The 16,055-nt window shown below is 34.5% G+C and overlaps 1 protein-coding gene across 8 annotated transcripts in view; it reads left to right on the top strand.

Annotated features, from left to right (window-relative positions):
* GALNT13 (polypeptide N-acetylgalactosaminyltransferase 13) overlaps positions 1–16,055 on the top strand; it is a 472,802-nt gene that overhangs the window by 43,731 nt on the left and 413,016 nt on the right. For all 8 annotated transcript variants that reach the window (XM_070579812.1, XM_070579811.1, XM_070579819.1 and 5 more), the window contains one exon: positions 11,671–11,916. In XM_070579812.1, the coding sequence (XP_070435913.1) occupies positions 11,775–11,916 (142 nt within the window). In that variant the 5' untranslated portion in view covers positions 11,671–11,774. The remainder of the gene's footprint in view (positions 1–11,670; positions 11,917–16,055) is intronic.

A 16,055-nucleotide genomic window follows, 5' to 3' on the forward strand; every position in this document is an offset into this window, starting at 1 on the left:
CCCCCCACAGCTCCCCAGTCTCCCAGCATATTCCCCCTAGCTAATTTCTGGTGAACAATACTGAAAGAAAAGTTGCTTCCAGAAGTTGATTTAATTGGCAAAGACTGGCACAAAGTGGTAAATGGACATATATTTTTTGGTGACCCAGAGACATAATATTATTTAATTACTGCTTTAAAATGGTAATTAAGGTCATTTAAAATAGTATGTTTAGATTGGACATTTACAAACAGACTATAGGATAGCTTTATATTATTTGTATGCCACATCTTTTTTTTATTGTTTCTGAATAAAAACAAATACTAGAGTGTTTGCTTTTAATAAGAGGGTTTTTTCGCTCAAGGTAATTTGATTTTTGAATCTAATCATTTTTGTCATTATCTCAGTAATGATTTTTTCAAATTATAGTATACCATTGAGAGGAGGCCATGTCTTTCTCTAGCAACAGTCACTGTAATTCTCAGATATCTCAGTTAGCATGCCGTTGTAATCTAAATCATAGAGAAGGGACGAGCCTTTTGGGGTCTGAGTAGGTATGTCTTCAATATGTTAAAATTTCCTTACATCAGTGGAATGTAAAACTCTTTTGTGTTGCTTATTTTGTAAAAGCTTAGTTGGATTTGATGATATATAGGCTGCAACAATTCGAATGATTAGAAGTGACTGGTCTTCCCCATTTTCGATGATTGTTTTTAAATGCTGGTCTCGATGCTTTTAAGAGGGGATTTCTTTGGAAGAAAGGCCACAGATGCACCAGAAAAAGATGGCTCCTGAATCTTGGTGAGACTCTCAAGTTTGGAAAGTTAGCCACTTTCTTGAAAGGAATGTGGAGTTTTAATAGAATTTGACATGCGGAGCAAACTTTTATCTTTCTCAAGTCACACAGATTCTGTAATACTGGAGACTAGTAAAAGAGAGAAATTTGGAAGTAGAAGACTTAAATCAGGCTTTATTTTAATGAGAGGTTCTGCCCTCCTTTTCTTTCTCAATTACTCTATTTTGTATAACTTTTGAGTAACTTTTGACAGTCTTTTGGGTCTGTTACTCTCTATTTGTTATATTTCATCATAACTGTGTTTGTGTATGTACTCACATGCATAAATATCACATAACTCATAACTTTATTATTTATCTCTATTATTGGTGGTTTTCTTATTTACTTTATAATAAAACATATATTTCCCCATCATTCAGATAATATATATGTTTTCTGGATAATTTGGAAATTAACAGAAATAGTAAGAGGAATGAAAAAAAATCAACATATTCCCACCCAGTCTTTCCTGTACTTTTATATGAATAAGGTAAAAAACTAGTTGTTGATGGTAGTGCATAAATATTTTGATTTGTTTAATTTTATATGATCATATAAGCTATTGTCATGTTATTACAAAATTTCATAAGTTTTAAATAACTGCGTAATATACTGTCAATTAGCTATATGTCTATTTTGAAATCTTTTTAGTAAATAATCCTGTCATAACATCTTGGTGCATAAAGCCTTTTCTATAACACAGGGTTTTTAAAAGAGAGTTTTCTAGTAGAGAAATTATTAGTTCAAAGTATATGATTATTTTTAAGAAAGCAGGTAAAAATCATATTTATTCTTAATAAACCACGTCTTTCCAAAAATTTTTTTACCAATTTACCTTTCCGTTTGCAGAATAAAGACCTATGTCATCCACCTTTGCTAAAAGATAATTTTGTCAAAAACAGTATTTAATTTTAATTTAGTTCTTTAATTAGAAAAATCCCTAATTAAACTAATTAGCAGTTTTCCCAGATGAGGAAAAATGTTGCCTTGTTTTTGGATTGCCTGTCCCTGTGCTTGCACGTATAGTGGTAATCTCTGATCAACTTTTAAATCTTGTAAAGAGGCATTATATCTTTTCCTTTCTCATGTATTTTGGCCAATTTCTTTACTTTATAGTGTTTCTGTATTTTCTATTATTGGATTATATACTCCATTATATTAGATTGCTTTATATTGATTAACAAGTTACAGTCTGGCAATTTCGTATGATAAGTTTGCTTTGCTAATAGAATATGAATTTTAATTCTTTTTGGATATAATAATTTTACTTTACTGTTAATTAATTGGGGACTAATTATTCAATTTTCTGGTTTTTAATTCTTTATTTGCTTTTCCCCTCTAATCGCCTGTCCTTGAAGGCATTTAATTTATGATTAATAACTTCACCAACAAGGTTGCCGGAAAAAAAATAAAACCCAAAGCTGTAAATCAAACTAATAAGTAAATATACAGTAGATTTAATAAGGTGGGGTTTCTTTTGAGTAGAGGAAGTTGAATATTTCACCTGTTAATACTTTTTAAAACTATTTTTAAGAAAGGTATGCATTTCTCTCATGTATCAATTATGGTAAAAAAAAATTTACTAATTTAAAATATTCAAACAGGCCAATAAAATTTTATTTACATTTCTGCAATTTTAAAATAACATTTCAGAAAGCAGCTCTAACCGATTTTACTTCTAGAGTTTTCTGTGGCCAAGTCCCTTCTACATCCTCTCCTTTGTGCTTCTGGGGTCCTTTTGTGCCTTAGAGTTCTGAGATTTTCTTTGACTCTGCTTCACTCTCTTTTTGTCTCCCAGTAATGGCCAGCCGGAGCAGTGATTCTCATATAATTTTACAAGACAATTTGATATTATTCTTCATTATCTTCTACAAATAAATGCCTCTGTTTTGGAAAGAAAGCCTAGATAAGAAGTAGCCACATTACCTTACACATTTCAAAGAAGGAACACTTGTAATTCGTTCCTTGTGTCTTTTGTCATGAAGAATTAGAAGCCTTAAGGCCAGCTAGGAAGCTGAGGTTAAGATTTTCTAATGGTTGGATGTCTCAGTGGAAATATTTATTTTCTTTTTAATCATATAATTTATGGCAGAAGATGGCCGGCTCACTGGTAGATGTCCACTGGGAACTGTTTAAATGCTCTACTGTTGTCTTAAATCTCTAGGTTTTATATCCAGTTGAACATTTTGGATTTCTACTTCCCCTCTTGGTAAATTGATGAAGAAGCTTAAACCACTAGTATGCCATGTTATAAGATGAATACTGCACAGTTATTAAATACCTAAACCAAATAAATGGTGAGCAATTTTCAGGTTAATTACAGTTTTTAAAACAACTTAATTTCATTGTCTTTTTGAGGGTCATATGTTGTTTTTTGTAAGCTTTCTTTTTGAAGACTTAATTTCATTATGTTTTAATGATAATCTACTGCTTATAAAATCTCATTAACATGTACTTTAGGCTTTGACATTCATAGCATCTTCATAGAATGAATATCTCTATATCCAAGCATGACTAAAAAGACCAATGTGTAACCAACTGCCTTGACAAATGGCATCAGCCTTATAAACACCCTCTATAAAGCTTCTTTCAATCTCTCTATGGCCAATAATTGTTTGTCGCTGCATTGTCTCAACATTAATAATTCCATATAATAACTGTCTGTTAATAAGTGTTCACATCTTGGAATCTCTCCAGGTGTTTCACTTATCTCGTTTCTTATCGCTACTCCAATGATCTTGTCCATCTCCCTTACTGGATCCTAAGCAAAAATGCAGGGATCGTGTGTGTTTCTATCAGTTTTAATCTTTAGTGCCTAGGATAGTGTTGGCATCTGTATAGACAGCTCAATTGCATCTGTAGGATAAATGAAAGGAATACTTTACTTCTTATAACTAAGTAATAGTTTTATTCTGAAAGTAATACATGCTTATATTAAAATTCAAACCTATAGAAGACTGTAAATCAACGCTACTCCTCTGAGACTAAGTTTAGGTGACAGATGAAACAGCAGTCAGATGGCCAGCCACAAAAGCTGTTTCACTCAGGTATGCCATGTGATTATTTTGCTAGGCTTCATGCTGGATCGAGAACATGAATTGACCCGCCCCTTCCCTCTACCTCTTAGGATACCATCTGTTTCTTCCTCAAGTGTCAGATTGTTACTCTCCCTCCATAGCCATGAAATTTGGTGTGTCCCAGCTCAATAAATATAACTTCACTTCTTTTTTTCAATCACTTGTTCCTCTGATCCAGACCTTTCATATAGAAGAGATAAATGTGAATGGGACAAAGACATTTTTACAAAAATTGCAGATATCTCCTATATTGGCTCACATGGGCCATTCTAGGGGGATTCAGTTTACAGTGAACACAAACAAGAGCTTATTATCCTCGTGGTCTAGGACCATGTGAAGCCAACAAGAGAATCCAGGGAGCTGAGTCAGAATTAAGTTTGAATGCTCCTGGCCCACTTTCGGCTGAGCTACTAGCTGGAGGTATACCAATCAAGCTGGCTTGGGGTTGCTATTAGGGGAAAGAAAAATGCACCATGTCCAGAAATGGACAGGGTGGAATCCCATATTTTCAAAATAGTTTTATATAATTCCCCACCTATTTCATCCTGATCATTACTCAATAGGTGGTCAAGAGAAGATTAACTTTTTTGGGGGAAGGCCAAATTTAGTGAGCCAACTGCCTTGCTCAGGTGGGTGGATGAGGAGGTGATTAGAAGGTTGGTCAGATATCTTTTTCAGTCAGTTTTTGAGGAAGTCATTCCAACATTCAGCAAAAAACTTTGAATGGTAGGGAGTATGGAAAAAATCTATCTAATACCTTGATATCATTCCATTGTTAAGTGGCCTTTGTGGCAAAAGTCACACCGTCATCAGACTGTGGATGGCCTGGAAGTCAGAAAACATGACCTAATTTAGTTTCATGGGCCACAGTGGTGTGGCCGGAAGTGGCTAATTGGACTAGAACAGCAACACTCTAACCTGAGACTGAGTAGGATGGTGACTTGGTGCCTGTACCAAATAGAGCCATACTCAAACAGAGCTGTACATGGGAGCCATACTCCCACTATCCCCTTCTGAGCCGTACTTGTACAGGTACACATGGCCTTCTGTCCACTCTGGTGACAGGACACTCAACCTCACCTTTATCATCTTTTTTTCTTAAACCTGCCAAGGTTGAGGTAGAGGGGACCAGAGGTGTCAGAGGGCATGGAGGGAGAGAACAGCTTTATGCCTGTGAACAAGTTTGCCTTTATTTTTAGTTTAGTGTGACTGTTCACCCATGGCTCAACCAAATGAATGTTTAATGTTTTCAGTTTTCATTCCGTTGGGGAAGACAATGAATAAATTAACATGTACTGATGATGTGTACTCTGAATAAACTACATAAGTATATGGCATAGGTAGGGGAAGGGCATTATTTTAGATAAGTTGATCCAGAAAAGAACCCTCTGGGGATATGTGAACAGAAACCTGAATAAAGGGTGAAGGGGTATGCCACTGGATTATTTAAGGAACAGTGTTCCAGTGGGAGCTTTAAGCATGAAGATTCTGGATCACATTAAACAAGCAAGTTGGTACGTTCAACAAAGTAATATACACAATTCTCTTCTGATTGTTTATATCTTCCCTGCTAAATGTGGAAGTGTGGTGATGAGCTGAGGGGCAAAAGTATGGAGATGGCCATCTGAGGAAGGCAAACAAAGCGTGAAAATTGTCAGAGGGATGGAGATTGCTTTGACTAGGAGCTGCAGCTGGATTGCTGCAAAGCGTTGAGAGTCCACTTGTAGTGTGAGTTCATAGATTTAAAATGAGAACAGGCAGCAGCATATTTTTGCAGTTTCTTACTAGCTATGTTCATCTGTTTGCATGTAGGAATGGAGTAGGGGAAAGTTGGAGTTAAGCAGTGTATTAGTTTGCTTGGACTGAAATAACAAAGTATCACAGACTGGGTGGCTTAAACAAGGGAAATTTATTTTCTCACAGATTTTAGAAGTCCAAAATCAATGTCAGCAGAGTTGATTTCATTCTGAGGCCTCTCTCTGTGGTGTATAGGTGGCCACCTTCTCTGTTTTCACGTGGTCTTTCCTCTGTGTGTAACTGTATTCTCATGGCCTCTTATAAGGATGCCAGTCATATGGGATTACCTTATTTTAACTTTACCTCTTTAAAGGCCCTATCTACAAATATAGTCACATTCTAAAAGACTGGGGGTTAAGACTTCACATATGAATCTTTTTGGGAGGAAAGGGGTGCAATTCAGCCCATAACAACCAGCACTGGAGTTTTAAAACTTAAATATGTTGCAGTGAGAGAGGGCATATGTAAGAGATGTGAAACCCTGTTCTGATAGCTTACTATTTAAGACAAAGGGACAAATAATAAACAAATAAAAACCCCAATTAATTTTTTAATATGTTGGGGGGAGTCATAGGTACAAAGAGAAAAATAAAATGAGGTAAGGCAATAAAGAGGACTGGGTTGTGTGCTGTTTTGTGTAGATGGTAGGAAAGCTCTCCGTGATTTGACATTTGAGCAGGAAGGAAGACCTGAAGGAAACAAGAGCAGGGAGCCGTGACCATCTCAGCAGCATCTGCACGTGCCCTGATACAAGGTCATGATTGGGAAATGTAGGAATCGCCAGGAGACCCGAGTCACTGGCATGGAGAACAATGGTAAGAAATGCGATCAGAAAGGTATTAAGTAGAAATGCTCTCATCTGCTGCAATTGTGGCTATAATTTCTTTAGTTAATCAAAAATTGATTAATTCAGAGAATCATATGATAGGTACATAAACATTTTGTTTTCGCCTTAAAAAAATGAGCTATAATTTATATAGAATGAAATGCACAGATCTTAAGTGTTCTGTGAGTTTTCACAATTATAAATTCCTGTGTAACTCATACCCCATCAGAAACTACATCTATTAAATATATTTGTGATTGTTAAATATAAAATATATTTGTAATGCTCATGAATATTACATATATTTAATATCAAATGTATTTGTGATTTAATATTAAATATATTTGTGATGCTCATCTTGCCTCTCCACCCCTTGAGTCCATACATACTGAACATATACTGCTTCCAGAAGGATTGGCAAAGAGAATCCTCATTCTTTTTTCTTGTTCTTTCAATGCTGTTCTTGATGATAATATTACTATTACTGCTAATAGTAGCTAATGTATAATGAGCTCCTCCTAGGTGTCAGGCACTGTTACAAGAGCTTTATATGTATTAATTCATTCAATACTCATCATAGCCTTATGAGGTAGCTACTACTGTTCATATTTTGTGAATAGGAAAACAGAGGCATAGAACATTTAAATAACCTGAATTAAGCCATACAGTTAGTGAGTATTGTAACTCAGATTCAAATCACGGCATTGTAACTCTGCAATATATATTTTTAGATCTTATGCTAAGTTGCATCCTAATAGTCAAATTTTGTGTTTATGAATAGGCAAACTTTCCTTAGATTAAATGCAAGTGAGGGCATACTTTTTTGCTTCTTTTCCACCATCTTTCCATGTAAGGCATTGATTTAACATTATCTTTGTCTGCTTCTTTGTCTCTTAGTGTATCTTTTGGTGTGACATGGTCTTTACAGTGGACCCTTTGGTTTAGGCTGTGGGTAGATTGCTCTAGTCCACCTTAATTTTAAATCTTCATTTATACAAAGGTCAGTCTTCCTGTCAATAAGACCTGTAGCTAATTCAAGATATTTTTTCAATGCTTACTCTCTAGATTTATCTGTCCTTAAACCAAACTCTGCAAAATTGTCCAGTCATCAGCTCACAGAAGCTCCTGCATGGCCCTTTGAAATGTTTAAAGTACGTTGGGTGCTTGAAAGTTCTGGGAGCATGACCAGCAGTCTTCCACTAGCTTTCAGGATCCTTTGGCAGCCTCAAGTCTTTGTTGTTCTTAGTGCTGTGGAGTCGATTCCAACACCTAGCCACTCTGTGTACAGAAGAGCAGAACCCTGCCTGGTCTTTTTGTGCTCTCCTCTCACCTTCTGGCTCTGTAGCAGACCATGCTTCACTGCTATTCACAGGAGTTTTAGGGCCTCAAGTGGGTGAGCCTCAAGTATAGCTTCGTACAATAGATTGAGTAAATGTGCACCTATTATGCAATTTTCTACCAAAGTAAATATATGACTACAGATAAAAATATGTCCAATAGCAACTACACTAGACTCCCCAGGTAAGTGATAACTTCCTAATTAAAAAGGAAAAAACAGAAGCTTCTTTCTTCTTATTTTAAAAACATAGAAAAAGGGACAAATAATAAACTCCTAAGCTTTATCTAGATTTTATTTTTGTATTTGAAATACAGTTTTGATAAAGATGATAAAAATGGTGCATATTTTCAAACAAAAATCTTGTAATATCTAATAGCGTATCTGGCTGATACCAATACTTAGTTCAGTGGGCAAGAAGCAAAGGAGAGGCATTCTGACTAGCAAGATGGTATTTGATAGTTCTCTAACTCTTCAAGTTTTCCTGTCTAGAGAAATATTCTTAAAGAGGGAAATAACTGTGCTCAAAAGATTCAGAAACAATTAGAAAAGAGGTCATATTTTCGGATAGAAGAACCTGTCGTTTATGCAAACTTGGTCCTGCTCCACAGTGGCTTGCTTGGCAAGCCAGGGATATTGCAGAACTTGGATCTGGCTTGAGAAACAGAGCAGTGTTTGCAAATAAATAGGAGCTTCCTGGAATAAAAACGTAATACAGATGCTGACTCCCTTAAATAAACCTGGGCCACCAACTGTGCTTATGTTGGTTAATGTTACTGTGTATATTGTACCATCCTTCCGCACAATCAGTTTTGTTCTCATGAAAAGAAGAATATTGGAACACAGTATATGAAATTACTATTTTACTAGTGCCTACAGATAATACTCTTATCAATGATACAATTTACTATGTTTCCAAGGTAGAGATGTTTTCAAGGTAGAGATAGAATTAAAAACTTGAAATAATACTGTTTCATAAATAAGCAAACATTTAAACAGTAACTTAGTTTTATTACATAAAATACTGTAGTAAAGTTAGACTTTTCAGTGTTAATGTCTTGATATATAGATCTAGCAGGCTATGAAATTAGAATAATTTGAATAATGCTTGAAGTGGCAATAAGATGTAATTTTGACTTTCTATTATAGCTGAAGTTTAAATTAAATTCTCAATGACCTCAACTGTTAGGCTCTTATTAGGAAATGACTTATCTTAGACATTTTAATATTTAATCTTAACTGATTTCAGATTTTCTGTTATAATAATAATATTCATATTTCCTTTTAAAAATGTTCTCGGTCTTATCTTACTTAAACCCCACAATATTTTGAGAGGTGGATAGGGCGGGAAATATGTTATAAGTACAGAAAATAAAGCACAGAGAGGCAAAATGCCTACCTAAAGTCATCTTCTCATTTTATGGCAGAGCCAGGGCTGGTGCTGTTTCTGTCTTTTGTTGTAGACCTTTATAATAAAAGATCTTATATAATATATAGATCTGATATAATATATAGATCCTTTATTACAGGATCTTTTATTTTGAAGTATTCCTTCTAAATCTGGGGATGGCCATTTGGTAACCATTAGTGTTATATGTATATTTTCCTTGGGATTTGTTTTTCTACAATAAACCTAAGGGACCTACTCTATCTTAGGACCAAAGAAAGAAAATTTGATCGTTTGAATTGTTTCATATCCCAAATTCAGTAAAGCATACCCAAAGTAACAGGAAATATATGTGGAGGAATCCTTCCCTCGTTATCAGGTTCAAAGACTGAGTTCCAATGTTTAGTTACAATTTTTACAGAAGAGTGTGGTTGTAATGAAGGAAACTAGATAATTAACATGCCATTTTATTTTAAAAAAAATAACAGGCAAACAAATAAACTCTAAATATCATGTATTCCTTAGATTTGCACATTTTGCATCTTTCTTTTTTTAAAAGAAGTGTAAATTTTATGTAGATATTGAACATAAACCCTTTGTTATAATAATTAATTTTTTAACTGTCACTTTATGTATAGTTTAAATTTGTCACTGGTCTGGGTGGGTTGCAACAGTAGACAGCATTTGTGTTCTTTATGATGCAAAGTCAGCTGCCGTGAATTTAAAGAGCTTCTGCCTCAGCAAATTGTACTTTGATATTTTTATTTTGAGACAAATGTTTATGGAATTTCCAAGTATCTTTGTAGTTAATAACTGTTCTCCCCAAATATATGTCAGAACTATGTTAGTTATCTTAGTCATATAAATAAATTTATACTTAAGATGGTATTATTTTAAGTGCAGCAAATGACATGAGAATATTTTTGGTTTGATATATTGACTGTGTAGGGGATCAGAATTAGCCATTCCGAAATGTGTCTCTTTGGCTTGATTATTTTTAAGGACAAAAGACTCTGAAAGAAACTTTGACCTCCTCCCAACTGCCTAAAAGAATCTAAAATAGAAAGGCCTGCTCCAGGAAGGAGCTAATACCATAAGATAAGGATTGTATAATGTAAAATAGATGTGATAGACAGAAAGGCACCAGCAAGCCCATTTTTATCAAAGTTCTGTCTCTGGGGTCATATTTTCTATAGATGGCCCAGAGAACACTTGTTTATCAAACATTTGTATTTCCATCTCTGAGTAACTTGCCTTCCTCCCTTTTGAAAATCCAAACCTCTACCCCCAACATCCTCCTTTGTCTTTAGCTAAAGATGGTATTTAAGATGGTGGCTTTGGCCATTCTGGTGAGTTACTCAGTTTTCCTGGGTTTCTCTCATGTATACATGTTATTAAACTTTGTTTGATTTTCTCCTGTTATTCTGTTTCATGTCAGTTTAATTCTTAGACGAGCCAGAAGGACCTAGAGGGTAGAGGAATTGTCTTCCTCCCCTACAACTGTATAGATGAAAATGAATTAACCAGGTAGTTATTGCTCGATGTAGTATAAGTAAAACAAATATGGATATGGTATTAATTCTACAGTTACTTTGAATATCTCTCAATAATTGTGCAAGTCTTTGTTATGCCTTTTAGAATTCTTGCTGTGGTTATTTTAAGTCACTTCACTCTGGTATGTTGTTTCTCCTCTGATAAATTGTTTGAATGTATACTGTCTATTCTAAAATACACATCTGTTGTGAGTACTTTCTATGCAGACCAGATGGGGTTTTTAAAGCTGAATAACTGTTGATTTATTTCATGTAATTGCCCTATTTGAGAATCTTGAGAATTTTTTTTCTGTTTTATATCTTAATGGTAATAACTGTCTGTTCTGCAAGTTGCTTTACAAGCATTCCTGTACTTAATCCTTATAGCAAATATTTAGGTTTGGCATTGTTAGTCTCATTTTATAGATGAGAAAGCTGAAGCTTAGAAAGGCTCCCACAGTTAGAAAGTGAATAGACCCAGGCGTAAAGGCCAGCTCTTAGCCACTGCAATATATTGTATCACAGGCTGATTTTTATTTCAGCAGTATCGGCCCCTTGGAAGTGCTGAATCAGGATAAATTCAGAACTGCACTATTTGACAGCTTGATGCTCTGTAACATCATGATGGTACTTTAAGGAAAAGACAATATAATTTGAAGAAATCAGATAGTTGTCAAGGGCCTAGCAGAGTAGTGACAAGTCTAGGGATGGCTTTAGAATTTTATCCACCTGGCTTGTTTACAACTTTCTTTTGTTTGGGCTTTTAATTGCGAATTTGAAGGCTGAGTGCTGGTATATACAGGAACATTAAATAAGTCATATATTTCATGTTATATCTCCTTTATGTAAAACAAACTCACAACAACTAATTTTTTTTCTTTTTCTTTTTTTTTAAATACAGTGGGATGCATCTTGCTTTTATCCTGGAGATTACCTCTGTGGCTTGGTTTTATCACAGTAGCGTCTGTCTTCAATCTATGTATTAACTAGAAATCAAGGAAAGACATGAGGAGGTTTGTTTACTGCAAGGTGGTTCTAGCCACTTCACTGATGTGGGTTCTCGTTGATGTCTTCTTACTCCTGTACTTCAGTGAATGCAACAAATGTGATGACAAGAAGGAGAGATCTCTGCTACCTGCACTCAGGGGTAAGTGCTTAGGAAGCAAATATTATTTTTATAGAGATGAGAAGGATGCTGACTCATGGCAAAACGTGAAACTTTAAAATAGGAGTCGTTTCAGCTTATTGAGTTAGAAGAACATTTTGGTTTTAATGTGTATTTAACCATAGGAAAGCTACTTTACTTTTCTTGGCCTCAGTTGTCTTGTTGGAAGAAATGAGGAGAATTAGCTAACCTCTAAGGTAACTTCCAGTTCTAATAGTTCCAACAATCTGTGACTGTATGGAAGGAACGCTTTAGTGAGCATTCAAATGGCACAGAATTTTAAAGTTAGGCTTCCAGAAGCACGAGCCTTAGAGACCAAGTATGTAACATAAAAGGGAAAAACTACTAAAGTGAGATGGTGGGAATTGTAGCAAAATAGGACTACACATGACATCCTTGAAGACTTCTAAAAGCAATAAACAAACAAACAAATAGCCAGTTCTTCAAACAAAACTCGTATTGGTGGCCACATTAAACTGTGGGCCCCCAGATCATTGCCCTGTGTTAAGCACAAAAGATAATTTCAAGTTATTTCAAGTTACTTTAACTCAATATTTTTTTCTTTAGGGACTGGTTTCAATGACTAGATAAGAGTGAATTCTAAAGAAACATGATGATTTGTATAAATGGTGACTTATTAAGTAAAGGCATAAAGATTTGTTTCCTGCAGAGTGATTTTAAATAATTTTTTCTATGCTTTTTGTTGACTTCTGGATCTATAAATATATTTCTGAAATATTGCTAGAAAATTAGTGCTTCTAAAATATTTATGTGTGTTTACAATTAATTTTATTCTCATGAAATTAATCACTTTTTTCTTGAAATCTGGTTTTTATTAACGCTCTGCTTAGCAAAAGTTTTCTTCGTAAATATGACAAAAGGTAAACTTTGAGTCCCAGTTGAAATATTTGTACTTTTGGAAAGCGAATCTGGATTACTGAGTTGAGATTTCCATTTATTCAATGAATATAATCTACTTTTAATGTTACAGCCACTTTTGAGATTATTTATTAATCAAAACATGCTAATAAACAGAACTTCATTGATACTATCTGGTTGTATGAGCTTTAGGGAAACACTGAAGAGCATTTCTAAAAATTAATTTTTGTTGAAAGAGTACTTTGGACATCTTGAGTTTGCCTTAGATTGCAATAACGCTCTTGTTCAGTTGGAGAAATTCTGATTATCTTCCTCTTTTAAAAATGAGTCTAACTCTGTCACTGTAGTTTTTAACTAGTGCAAAGAATTGGGAAAAAGCACTTTAGAAGTGACTGTACTCATTTAGGTAGTTTATATGCATTTTTTTATACCATTATACTAGAATTATTCAAAGAGGAGAACTTGATGAGTCCAGCAGTTTTTGATAAATGAACATGGGGCTTGATTTGCTGATCTTTGGTTAAAATCCAAGAATAAATCAGCCTTTCTGCTCCTTTATTGGACTCAGTTGAGCTGCTGGTTGGCTGAAAGTAGAAATGTGTGTTGATGGATCACATCAGCTTGGAACGATCACCTTGCCATTTGTTGAACAGAGCCGTCTAGATTGGTCACAAAAAATGTTACAGTCTGATTCAGCAAAGCTATGACAGGCTTTTCTGCTGTGACAGTACCAAAAACGTATAGTTCTGCTGATTTAAGTCCTTAATGATGTCTTAAATCTCAAAATGTGAAATTTAATGATGCAAGGCAAAAATAGTAATTTTTTCTTATACTTAAATGGTAAAATTAAATTCTATTCTCTTTCTATTGGAGACTTTAACGTTGTACATTATTTTTGTCTTAAACAAATGGAAGTATACTTTAGGGTGTTAATTTCATTTTCTATTGTTAGTTATTATTTCAGAATATTATTTAGGAATTTGTGGTATGTATGTAAAGTAATATTTATTTACAGGCAGATGATGCTATGCAAAGTGCACTTGGCTGAAATTTTCATGTTCCAAATATGCTAAAAACAGGCCTTTTGAAAAAAACTTCAAAAAAATTGTTCTTTCTGGATGTATGTGTCTCCATTATTAAAACAAAGAGTTTGGACTAGGTTGTTTCTAAGATCCCTTCTAGTTCTAAATTTTAAGCCATTTTTAAGTACCCAATATTAACATACACTCTCAATTAATTTTTGGGAGATGTTCATTCATCTGTTCATCAAATCATTGATGACTTAAGTGCCTATCAAATCAACATGTTTTACACCTTAAGCTCACACAATGTTATGTGTCAATTATAGCTCAATTAAAAGCAGAAATGCACATAGCCTCCTGATGGACAAAGAGAAAAGAAATCCCAAGCATCAGGACCCCTGGGCTCACAGGTGGTATACTAAAATTACCACATAGTTAAAAGCCCAGGCTTTGTTGACCAACCTGGGTCTCACCTCCTCCCCATTGAACTAGTTGTGTGACTTTTGACAAATTCTTTAACAAAATCTTAATGGTCTTGTTTAAAATGAGAACCTTAGAGGGCCAGCCCTGGTGGCCTAGTGGTTAAGTTTGTTGTGCTCTGCTTTGGTGACCTGGGTTTGGTTCCTGGGTGCTGACACACACCACTTGTCTGTCAGTGGCCATACTGTGGCAGTGGCTCACATGAAAAAAAAAGAGGAAGATTGGTAGTAGACGTTAGCTCAGGGTGAATCTTCCTCAGCAAAAAAAAAAAAAAAAAAAAAGAAAAAAGAGAACCTTAGAGGCTATAAATTCTGCTTCACAGGGTTGCCTTGAGAATTAAATGAGTTGATGTACATAAACCCCTCAGTGGAGAATTCACAGTAACCCTTTATCAAGGAAGTGACTCTTTAAAAAATAAAAAAGTATTTGTTAAGTACCTACTATGTGCTAAGATCTCGAGATATAAGGGAACTGAGGTCCCTGCTGTCATGGAGCTTATAGTTAATAATAAAGCAAATATTTTTCTCTCTCTGTTTCTGTAAAAATGCAGTCTAGAAATGATTACAAGGCGTAATGGGTGTTAGAATGAGGAAGAGGGATGCTCTGAGTAGAGGAAATGGATCTAGGGTATTAGATGAAACTTCATGGAGACTGTCGCATTTAAACTGAGGTCTAAAACACAAAAGTAGTAAATAGTTGAAGAATATACTAAAATTATAATGGAATTATAAAGGTTACAGGATACTTCTGAAGGAGAAAAATGCAGACGACTTATAAAATTAGAATAATTAAGCCTGTAGTATTGGCACAAAGGGATGCAAAGGGTAGAGAAATTGCCCAGTGCAACAGAATAGAGACCCTAGAAGTAGACTCATACATGTCTGGAACATTCTGTATATGACAGAGGAAACACTGCAGATCAATGGCAGAAAGAAGGGCTGTTTAGTAAATGGAGCTGAAAATAAAATGGTAATCCATGTAGAAAACGAGTGAAATTGGATGCCTAATTCATGTCATAAACTTTGGATGTATTAATGTAAACAACAAACCTAAAACTTTTAGCAGAAAAAAATTTAAGCTCCTATAAGACTTTGAATTTAGGAAACATTCTAAAACACTACACAAAAAAGCATTGACAATAAAAGAAAATATTGATAAATTTGACTGTATTAAGACAGAGAGTTGGTTCTTTCAAATATACTTTAAAGAAAGTTAAAAGAGAATTTATAAACTGTAGAAGATGTTGAAAGAATTTGCAACTGAGAGATTATCTAGTATATACTATAAATGTATACTATTATAAATAAGAAAAGCCCAAATAACCCAATAGGAAAAAATGGGCAATAGACATGAATAGACACTTCTTAGAAAAGGAAACACATATAACAAAATAACTTATGAAGAAATTTAGCATTAATTGTGATCAGGGAAATGCAGACCAAGGCTACAGTGGCATATTTATATCCATTCAATTGGCAAAAATTAAAAAGACTGATAATACCAACTGTTAGAGGTGATGCATCTCCACATTTTTATGATAATTTTAGATAACAGTTTGACATTATCTCTGAAATCTGAACATTCATGTATGACCCAGCACTGGTAGTCATATACTCAAGAAAATTTCTTCCACATATGCAAATATTTCATAGCACTACTGTTCATAAAAATAAAAGCTGAAAATTACCCATAGGCCCATAAATGGAGAAGCTGATGCATGAATAGTGGTGTATTAATAAG

This window comes from Equus przewalskii, chromosome 17 (genome assembly GCF_037783145.1).
Source record: "Equus przewalskii isolate Varuska chromosome 17, EquPr2, whole genome shotgun sequence".
Lineage (NCBI taxonomy): Eukaryota > Metazoa > Chordata > Mammalia > Perissodactyla > Equidae > Equus > Equus przewalskii.